General features: G+C 39.0%; 1 protein-coding gene across 1 annotated transcript; it reads right to left on the bottom strand.

The window, feature by feature from the left end:
• Positions 1–1,350: 1,350 nt before the first annotated feature.
• LOC134825942 (uncharacterized) lies at positions 1,351–6,435 on the bottom strand. Its single transcript, XM_063838147.1, has 8 exons — positions 6,155–6,435; positions 5,150–5,293; positions 4,975–5,052; positions 4,157–4,238; positions 3,423–3,533; positions 2,223–2,340; positions 1,976–2,076; positions 1,351–1,840 (listed from the first exon to the last, which is right to left on the bottom strand). The coding sequence occupies exons 2-8, from the start codon at positions 5,290–5,292 to the stop codon at positions 1,706–1,708; spliced, it is 768 nt and encodes a 255-aa protein (XP_063694217.1). The 5' UTR covers position 5,293; positions 6,155–6,435; the 3' UTR covers positions 1,351–1,705.
• Positions 6,436–10,635: the final 4,200 nt, after the last annotated feature.

The following is a 10,635-nucleotide window of genomic DNA, read 5'->3' as shown; positions in this document are numbered from 1 at the left end:
TCGTGACAGGCGGTGCGAGTTTCCCATTGGACCCCCCTTATCTTTGTTTGTAACTCTAAGTGGGTCAGGCAGTGTGGCTGAAGTTCCTGTCTTGAACACACCTGTAACTAGTATTCAGGCCCTTTTTAATCAACAAGTGTAAATATCGGAACTGGGAACAAATGTGGGGGCCATCAGGAAACATTGGGGCAGTACGATCACACAAATCATACTAGTTACACTGCAATCAGTCAGGAAGTGCTACCCCTCGCGAGCGGGCCCCGCGTTTGATGTCTCCCAGTTTACAGGTCGTGCCACTGAGCTCCGGAGATATCACTTTTTACAAAGAACATCTAATTTGTGTGCTTGATCAGCTGGAGGAGGGCGCTGTCTTTTCAAGTTTCCATTTTCTTATACACACTTACACTTGCACTTCTAGTACTCCGTCACGGTTCACTTCCAACATCTCACTAGTTCTTACTGGGCTTTGAATTTGTTAAGTTGGCAAAATTAACCACTTCAACTTTATTGGAATTCATCTCAAAAGTAAAACGTAAGCCTAATATCGTAACGTAAGTTTTGGTGACTAAATTTTCAACGAGCAGCTAAAATAGAGGGACAAATTATACAGTGCCCATGGCGCCAGCAAATTTAAAGGCCAACTTATATGGGGCCTTGGGGCTAGTTGGGCTAGAAAATAAAAGGGTATCACAAATTTATGAACTTTTTTCCGCGTTCATCAACACTGATTGTGAATACTTAATATTTATCACAATTGCAATGGACACTCAGAAGCGACGGGAGCCATCCTTTGTGATAAACCCATTTTTGTGATAACGCATTTCTTTATTAGTCAAATCGCCAAACTTCATACCAATTTCTAGCGGAAGATCTTTACACAATGAAGATGGATTAATTCAACAATCAATATTGTCACGTTGCCATAGGTTGGAAGAATTAGTTGCCGACTGTAAATTCGGGATCAGGCACGTTTTTAATCCGATTCCTTTGGCACAATCTGCCGAACCCAGACCAGTATACAAAATTAGAAGTTGAAATTCAGCAGCTTTTTTGTTTTAATACTCAGGGGATAAGAGGTGACAGCCAGTTAGACAGGGGATCATTTCTTATTCGCAGGGCCGTTTGTTACAATGAGATATTGGATCACTATAATAGTACTACAAGGTGACCCACGTAATTGAGATTGATTCGACTTTCTGGGACCCATATCTCGATTATCTGACTTCTCTTTCTACAATTCTGATTAGGATAACGTGAGCCATTCGATAGTTCCGTGATAGCAGTTAATTCTGAGCCACCCTGTATTATCTGATCGAACATAGACTAACAAATAACACCCCATTTTTCTTCAATAAATACAAGTATTAATTAATATGAATTATAATTCAGAAATATAGACAACTAAATTATTTCAGAAGCTTCTTTATCAGTGTGGAACGGCTATCTTTAACATTAAATTCTCAAATGTTCTCAAATATATCTGTTTAAAATCAGTTCGCTAAAAATGTTTAAAAAATAAAGGGTATTTCGAGTTGCAAAGTACGTCAATCTGCAAAATTATTTGTCTTCAGCCGAAGGCAGCTGGTTACTCAGTAGTGGCTATAAAACAGCACCCACTATCTGCATTATTGCAACTCTGTTGCTTGTCAAGCCTGCAAAGTTTCATTACCTATTCAAACGGATAACGTTGAAATAGTGGCTGGTTCTAATAAGGGAGAGGCTTTGGGAAATGTGTGACTCCACACTGTTTCAGAAGAGCTGAGATCGTGTTCAGTTGTTTCTGGACTTTGTTCAAGTGCTCCGAGAATGTCAACATTTCTTCTACCAGTGTCGTTGTCACCTGAAATAGGATACATTTATCTTTTAGTGAATATTATTTATCTAAAAATGTTCGACAGGATAGAATTTTGACTATTTTGACTAAATGTTGTATAATAAGATAAGTCAACATGGCTAAGTTAAAAATTGCACTGACTAGTTTGAATGCACTCTTCTGGGCCTCTTTGGTGTCTTCTACAAAACTAACACTCTTGTCCAATCCAACCCTTTCCGATTTGTTCGGGCTCATCATCAAACCTTGTGGGAAGAAATTGAAGGTCAAATTGCTGCTAACATCTTTGAAAATCTACGTGGCTCGACTTAAAATATGATAAAAATTAAACTTCCCTCCAAGAGAGGCAAATGGGAGGAGGAGATTTTTAAAAGTAATGATTTAAACTTACTTTTGATGTTGAAAGAAGTATCTGATTTTGCCAGCTTGTTCCATATCTTTGGTCGCTGAATGCAGTAGAGAGATAGAAGTATACCACACAGCCAAGTTGTGAACTCTCCCCAATTACTCTAAACGAATAAAAAGTGTGAAGTTAAATCAACACTAAATAGTAAATAAGAACTCTAGCACGTTGTCAGCGAATTCAGAAATAAAGACTTTTCAGTGATAAGACGCGCAACGCGCATTTAATTACTTTCACGATATCTACCTTTTTAATATATTATGTTTGCGCGCCCTCCAAACTATTTTGTATGCGCTGCAAAAAGTGACATGTTGGGCCAGCTTATGTATTAATTGCACCATGTGCAACCGCGGTAACACAATTGCAGCATGATATTTATGATATAAAACTGCCTTACTGCTAATAAAAAATCTCCGAACTTTACAAGTGTGTCATCTGAGGTAAAGCATTTCAATATGAGCGGTAAATGGATATCAGGTGACCAGTCGTCATCAGCGACACCCTATTTGCCACCGATCATAATGAAATTCGCGAATAAAGGGAGCATGCGGGCTTAAATTTTCTACATAACCATGGTAACGAAAAAGGTATAATTGAATTGGTGATGGAGTCGAGTCAACGGTGTGAGGGTGCAGGTGCAAAATACTACATGTCACAAAATATGGCGTGTCACACAATACACAACGAACTGTCTTTATTAAATGTAAATAAGAACAGGCGAAGGTTGTCATGCAATACGGTGATTACTTTGCTGTGTATAACTCCTGGAAGAGTAAACTGGTACAAGAGCAAACAAGACAGTGTGTGCTGTGTAACAGTGTGTGCTGTGTAACAGTGTGTGCTGTGTAACAGTGTGTGCTGTGTAACAGTGTGTGCTGTGTAACAGTGTGTGCTGTGTAACAGTGTGTGCTGTGTAACAGTGTGTGCTGTGTAACAGAGGTCGGTAGTATCTATGAAGCCTGGCACTAAGGGTCGACAACTTGTTAGGGTTAGAGTAAGGGTTAAAGTTGGGGTAGACTTTAGGTAGTCTTTAACCTTTAACCTTACTGTACTCCTGAACATTACCTAAAACGTTGTCTAGCCTAACTGTTCGGGCATCTTGGATATTACCCAGACTTCCATAGACCTTACTCAAACTCTGCATCTTAATATTTTGACATGATATACCACAAAATAACGAGTTTTAACCTTCAGCTGGGAGTGATCAGGAGAAAAGAGCTCAAGTCGTTCAACTAATGTTTCCATCTTCTTTTGAGATGCTGTAGCTAGACTTTGTAGTGACCCAATACACAAGTCAATCTGGGGTAAAGAATGTATTTTATTTGAAATATTATTAGTACTAATGTACTTTATCATTAGTAATGTACTGATTAATATTACTAATTATGTACTAATTATTGATTAGTTTTCTGCAAAGTGCTCGATGAGACTAAAACTAAGAGCATGAAATAACGATAAAAATGTAAACTACCTACCTATCTAACGGCAGTTTCGCCGCTAAATATCGAGGAGATCTACCGAAGACAGAGCTCGGTAGTTTACTAGTAACTACAGTTAATTTCAAATGTAATAGTATACAAATTATACAAAGTTAGTGCACTAAAGACAAAAGAGAAGCGTAATAAATAAAACATATGAAATTGATCAATAGCTCCCAGTATTCTAGCAATCTGTCTAAATTTCAGACATCGAGTAATTTAAGTAATGAATTAATATAAGTAATATAAGTAATTAAATTATGAAAAGAGCGAGGCCGGTTTTTAGAATTCAGTCTCCTTGAGAAACTATACTCACTGTCTTGAAATAGACGGACTGGACAAACAGTTTTATTCAGTTATCTTCTACTGACTTTATTTTAAGATAACGAAAACAAAACAATAAGAAAACTGTTTAGTGCATAATGCATAGAGTAGAAGACAAACCTCAAAAAGCTTAGTCCTATTCTCACGCTCGATAATCTCCTCTACGTTTGCCATCATGTCTATCAGCTGCTTTAGAATCTCACTGCGGATAAATGTTTTTGTTGACTGTAGCAACAAATATCCCCCGATAATACATATTAGGAATACTTTGTGTGTTTTCATTAGTTTTATTTAAAAGTCAAAGTCTTGAAGAACCTCTAAAGTTTTAAAAACGTGTATTTTATAATCTGTATTCTCGCGAATAAACTCGACTAAGAGGGTGAGGAAAATATGTCATAGAACTCTCGCACGGCTTTAACAAAAGATTTGGCAGTATCAAATTTAACTTTCTAGCGGTCGAGTCACTTTTGAGTTACTGTTACCAAGGCAACACACCATTTACACAATTTAAAAATTTAATAGTTATAAAGTTATATATAATAATAATACAGTAAGGTTCGCAACTTTCGCATACTTTCTTTATATCGACATTCGACATTGCGATCATATTCAAATAAAGTGATCACATTTCACTAAAAGCCATGAAATAAAAATAAACCCAACATTTTTGACCAATCTGAATATTTAGAAACCTTGATGCACTCGTCTAACACTCTGAGCCCTATTATGCAGTATGCACATTGAACCCAAAAGTAACTTTCGTCATTAATACAGGAATCAAGGTTTAACCACCCCCAGATCATAGCAATCGGTAATGTCCTTGAAAGGAATTAGTGATCTGTATCCACCCTTATTTCGCTGTCTTAGGTGTTAACCGTTACTAAGGTAACTGTTACCAGGTTAACGGTTACCTCTGTTATTGTAACTAGATATCTTACCTCATTACTAAGCAAGTACCAGCAGCTTCTCTAGCATCCATTATTTCTTCCACATCGCTCAGCTCCCGCTTCTTTAATCTAAATTAAGTCACAGTATACTACATTTTTATATCAAGCACTAACAAGTTAAATCAGAGATTGGACAAAGGATAATCTTTAAACTGCAGTCACTTACGTTTTGATTACAGAAGCAAGACCTGAGCAAACAGGACACAAGGGAACTGGCTTTATTGGGGCATACACGTCCTGACCAACATTCCAGAGAATTTCAGTAGCTGTGCTCACGTGACCTTCACTTACTTGCTGAAATCTTGGCATCCTTAAAGGATCAACCATTCAATTAAAAGTTCAAGTTCCAGAAAAAGCTTTTTTAAATGGGAAATAACCAAAATGTATGTAAATATAAACTTTCCTGAACCAAAATTTCATTTTTTTGACGGAATCACACTGCTCCCATCACCTCAATTGTGACTTGCGTCACTCAAACTGACCTCACTGATTGGTCAGTGGTCAAAAGTTCTGCCAAAAGTGTGAAATTTCTGGCTAACAAACAGCGGAAAAGCTTCTGTTAAAAAATCTCCTTCTGATTTCTGTCGATTTTCTGATTATCAAAGTTCTCTTTCATAATCTAGCTTTCAGTACCTCATTCGTGTCTTGTACCATCCAGAGTAAACTCACAAATTGGTTATTGAAGAACAATTCAGTCAAACAGTGAAATTGTGGTCGAGCAAAGCTGATATCTGAAAATATCCTACCGGTAGGACATTTTCAGAATTTTCATTCCATCAAAGTTTTTACCAGATATACAGGTTCCAGTACGTTGATGGCGACTTCTGTCACTCTCACCGACCTCACTGATTGGTCCATGGTCAAAAATTCAGTCAAATTTCGGTCAAGGAGATGGCAGAAAAGCATCTCTTCAAAAGTCTTGCAAAATCTCTTCTTATATTCTGATGATTTTCCGTTTTTAAAAGCTTTCATTGGAAATAGAACTTTCAGTACCTCAATTGTGCCTTGTGCCATCCTCACTTACCTTGCTAGGTGGTCATACAAGAAAAATTCGGTCAGAACAGTGAAATTTGGGTCGTGAAAAGCTGAAATATTAAAATGTCCCACCGGTAGGACATTTTCAAAATTTACATTCCATCAAAGTTTTTACAGGTTATACAGGTTCCAGTACCTTGATGAAGACTTGTGTCACTCTCACCGACCTCGCTGATTGGTCACTGGTCACAAATTCAGTCAAAATTGTAAAATTTCGGTCAAGGAGACAGCAGAAAAGCTTCTCTTCTAAAGTCTTGCAAAATCTCTTCTTTTATTCTGATGATTTTTCGTTTATCAGAGCTTTCTTTGGGAATAGAACTTTCAGTATCAATCGTGTCTTGTGCCATACATTGACCTTGCTAGGTGGTCATTCAAGAAAAATCCAGTAAAAACAGTGAATTTTTTATCGTGGAAAGCTGAAATTTGAAAATGTTGACATAATCTACAACATTTTAGACCAAGGGATACTAATTTGGCAGCTGTAGTAACAAAGACAAAGGTTAATATGTCAAAATGAAACTACGCTTTTCTGGAAGTGTTCAAGCTAACAGTGCTCTAGATAACCTTGGAGTTCTCCCCAAAGAAAGAAAGTGCAGCGGAGATTACCTCAAGAAAGAGAAGAGGGAATAAGCTCGTTTATGTCATGAAAAGAAGACGAAGGAAGATGAATGCTAGGATACGTGCATTACAGGAAATGAATCCTAGCTCGAGTTTAATCCCTAAACTGAAAACGGAGGTTTCACTGCTGTGTTACTTCATACAGGAAGGGACCCTTGAGAAACTGAACAAAGAAGAACTCCGGGCAGTCGATGCAATAAAGAAGAACCCCAAATACTTCTTTTCGTATGCCAAGCGTCTCCAGAAGACCAGATCTACGATCCCGGTGTTGAGAGATGAGACTGGGGTATTAGTGGACGACCCCAGTATCAAGGCAGAGTTACTTCAGAAGCAGTACCAGAAGGTATTTAGTAACCCTATGAGTGCCGATATTGATGAATGTATGAAGAGTCAAGGATTACCTCAGGGACTGGATTCCGGATTCAACGAGCTAAGCTTCACAAGAAAAGATATCATTGAAGCATTAGGAGAACTGGATCCCTATTCGGCCGCACCTGACGGAGAGATTCCTGCTAGGATACTCACAGCCTGCAAAGAACAACTTGCAGACCCCCTTACACTCCTCTGGCAGGAATCGTTCAGCAGTGGGTATATACCAGCGGAATTAAAGACCCAATATATCACCCCTATCTATAAGAAGGGGGACAGAACGGACCCAGCAAACTATAGACCAGTGTCTTTAACCTCGCACATCATAAAGACATTTGAGCGTGTAATCAGAAAAAACCTGGTTCGTCATTTGTAAGAGAACATGATGATCAATACGAACCAGCATGGGTTCAGAAAAAAGAGGAGTTGCATGACGCAGCTTCTCAGTCACATCGAACAGATCTACAAATCACTCAACAATGATGAAGAAGTTGATGTGATTTACCTCGACTTTGCCAAAGCTTTTGACAAGGTCGACCATGCAGTGCTGCTAGCCAAGCTTGGTCGATACGGAATTGGTGGTCAGGTTTTAAGGTGGATCAAAGAGTTTTTGCTAAACAGAAAACAAACAGTCGTTGTTGAAGGTCGCAAATCATCCTTCCAGCCAGTGGCAAGTGGGGTGCCACAAGGGACAGTCCTAGGACCGATCCTATTTATCCTGTACATCAACGATCTGTTGAACAGCATTAGCTATAGTAACGGATTCAGCTTTGCAGACGACACAAAGCTGATTGGGGCTATCCGAGGAATGAGTAGTGTGGAGTTACTGCAAGATGATCTCAACATAGTCATCGAGTGGTCACGTGTTAACAACATGGAGCTACACGAACAGAAGTTTGAGGTTGTAAACTACCCCCTGAATGGATCAAACGCTCTAAGAGAGCTCCCGTTCTACCCAGAGACTGTTGAGTATACTACACCAAAAGGACACGCAATATCATCACAGGAAACTGTCAGAGACCTTGGAGTGTATGTTAGCAGCAGTAGGTCATGGGGTCCTCACATTGAGAAGACAGTTCAAGGAGCTAGAAAAATGGCGGCTTGGACATTGAGTGCCTTTAGAGACCGGTCACAAGTAGTCATGCTGACTTTATACAAAAGCATGGTTCGCTCCAAGCTAGAGTACTGCTGTCCAGTCTGGAACCCTACAAAAGTCACAGAGATACAAAAGCTGGAGACTGTACAGAGATCCTTTACTAGAAAGATATCTGGCTGCCGTGATCTCCAGTACTGGGACAGGCTGAAGAAGCTTAAGTTGATGTCCCTCCAGAGGCGGAGAGAGCGTTATTCTATTATTCATGTATGGAAAATTCTTAATGAACATGCTCCGAACGATACGGGCTTCGAGTTCAAGTCTCATCATATATATATATATAACTCTAAAACTCTGGCCACAAGAGCAACTGCCTAAACGTGCAGAAGTGAAAACAAATAAATAAAATATACTAGCAGTCCTTAATACTCGTAATAAATAGATTCATTCAATGTCATAAAACTCTTAACCATACACGTGACCAGTAAAATAATTTAATTGGTCTATAGACTACTGTATAAAATTCTCAATATATAAACTTTATTAACAATAATAAATTAGTTAAAATAACACCAACCTTTGGTGTATAAATGAGTAAACAACCTCTATTTGTCGTAAAATATCTTTCATAATATTATAGTATATGCTATAATATCAAAACTGTTTATTAGAGTTCAGGTAACAGAATTTAACTGTAATGGCACCTCTGTAGTATTATCCGTTGTTGAGATGTAACCATTTTTTCGTCCGGTCTTGATTAACCCGGTTCACGATACATATGCTTCGTCCGGTCTAACATTGAACCCGGCTCACTAATCATAGGGATGGTGTAGTAGTTGGAATATGACACACTGTTTACAGTTTTATCTCTGTTCGAAGGAATTCTTCTGCATCCCTTGTTATTTCAACCGCTAAATCAAAGAACTCACGAAGTCTGCTCCATGATATTAACATTGAATTTCCACCATAGCCCTGGTTAAAGATGTTGTGGAATGGGTGTCTTTTGAGAAGCTCACTCATGCTGTTCCTTTTATTTAGTTTTATATCATGACAGAAGATAAGCAGGTGAAGTGAGTTTTGCTCCCCTCGTCCACATTCACACAGTGGAGAATCAAATTTGCTGCTGTTGAACCGGTGAAGAAATTCATTCATGATGTTGTTGGGGTAGAACAGACTTAGGAATAGGGTTTCAAGTTGCCTTGTTGTTTTGGGCGGAAACTTAAGCTTTGTGGTGCTCACTGTAGGTGCCTCTGTATAACCTTCCAACTGATACTGGCTGTTTACGGAAGATTGCCAAAGCTGTTCACTGTAATGTTTCATAACCAATTTACTGTAGCTGCATCCTTTTGTTGATAAACTGGAGAATTTCTCAAGGTCATGGTTGTTTATGATGTTTTGATCCTCCTTGGTGAAGTGTTCAGGGTGTATCGAAGATTTCCACAATAGAAACTGAAATACATCTTTTATCTTTCCAGTGAGTGGGCTATAACTGCCTGATTGGGTTTGGGCATCGATGAGTTTTTTCAGTGGATCCTCTATATCAGGAAATATATTTAGTTTTAGGAGGTGCTTCACCGAGTTCACTTTGTTTGATATGGTTAGTGGCAACACACCTAATATCATTTCAGCTGTGGACATTCTTACATTGAACACTGCACCCAAAGCTGCCTTAATAGTCCTATACCAAGCACTTTCGACTTCTTTGATACTTCGATTATTGATCCAGACAGTTCCAGCGTAATGAATTCGTGAATATATGAGAACTTCAATTAGCCTGACGATGACATGTTGTCTGAATCCCCAGTTGCGGTTTGTATATTTGCATATTGTAGCCCACCGGCCAAGTATCTTTCTGTTAATATCCTTTGCATGATCAATGTAAGTGAGCTTCCTATCCATTATCAAGCCTAATACTTTGGTCTTTTCGACAAACAGGATCTTGTTGCTGCCAAGATGAAATGACACTGGAAGAAGCTTTGCATCGTTTTCTGCGGTACCAAATCCAATTAGTTCAGTCTTTCCAGGATCACAGTTTATTATCATTCTCCACGTTATACTCCATTTATAGATAGCATCGCATGTCATTTGTAGGTTCAGAAGACACTGGTGTGTGGTTTCACCTCTGACTCTTAATGTTCCATCATCTGCAAACTTGTAAACCCCTATATCTGGGTTGAGAGAAAGTCTCATCAAAGGCATGGTATTAAGGCAGAGATCCCAGCCATGAACAAAAGCGCACAGTTGTCGGTAAGAACAGATTACGACAACAGATTTAGAGTTAGAGCAGCTCAGCTCTTCAACGTGCTCCCATCGGAGCTCCGGAGTATCACATTGCTAGACAGTTTCAAAGTTGGTCTAAGCAGATTTATGGAACAGTACCCAGACACACCACCGGTTCCGGGCTACACTCCGACAAACGATAACTCAATGCTGAGCTGGAGGAGGACGCACTCGATGCAGTTGTCCTGAGCACGCCCTGCCAAACTCACCAAAACGTACCAAAACGTACGTACTAATTATGTCGAACACGCTATAAT

The sequence above is a fragment of the Bolinopsis microptera genome, chromosome 1, assembly GCF_026151205.1.
Source record: "Bolinopsis microptera isolate Bmic1 chromosome 1, MBARI_Bmic_1.0, whole genome shotgun sequence".
NCBI classification, from domain to species: domain Eukaryota; kingdom Metazoa; phylum Ctenophora; class Tentaculata; order Lobata; family Bolinopsidae; genus Bolinopsis; species Bolinopsis microptera.
The sequence above is the reverse complement of the archived record's forward strand: the minus strand, read 5'-3'. Positions and strand labels throughout refer to the sequence as shown.

Bases quoted from the DNA above. Each gene is read 5' to 3' on its own strand.
- LOC134825942 (XM_063838147.1), bottom strand. From the start codon at position 5,292: ATGCCAAGATTTCAGCAAGTAAGTGAAGGTCACGTGAGCACAGCTACT. The intron at 4,239-4,974 runs GTAAGATATCTA...ATTTATCCGCAG, and splicing joins GGTACTTGCTTAGTAATGAG to TGAGATTCTAAAGCAGCTGA. The intron at 1,841-1,975 runs GTCAGTGCAATT...ATCCTATTTCAG, and splicing joins AGAAGAGTGCATTCAAACTA to GTGACAACGACACTGGTAGA.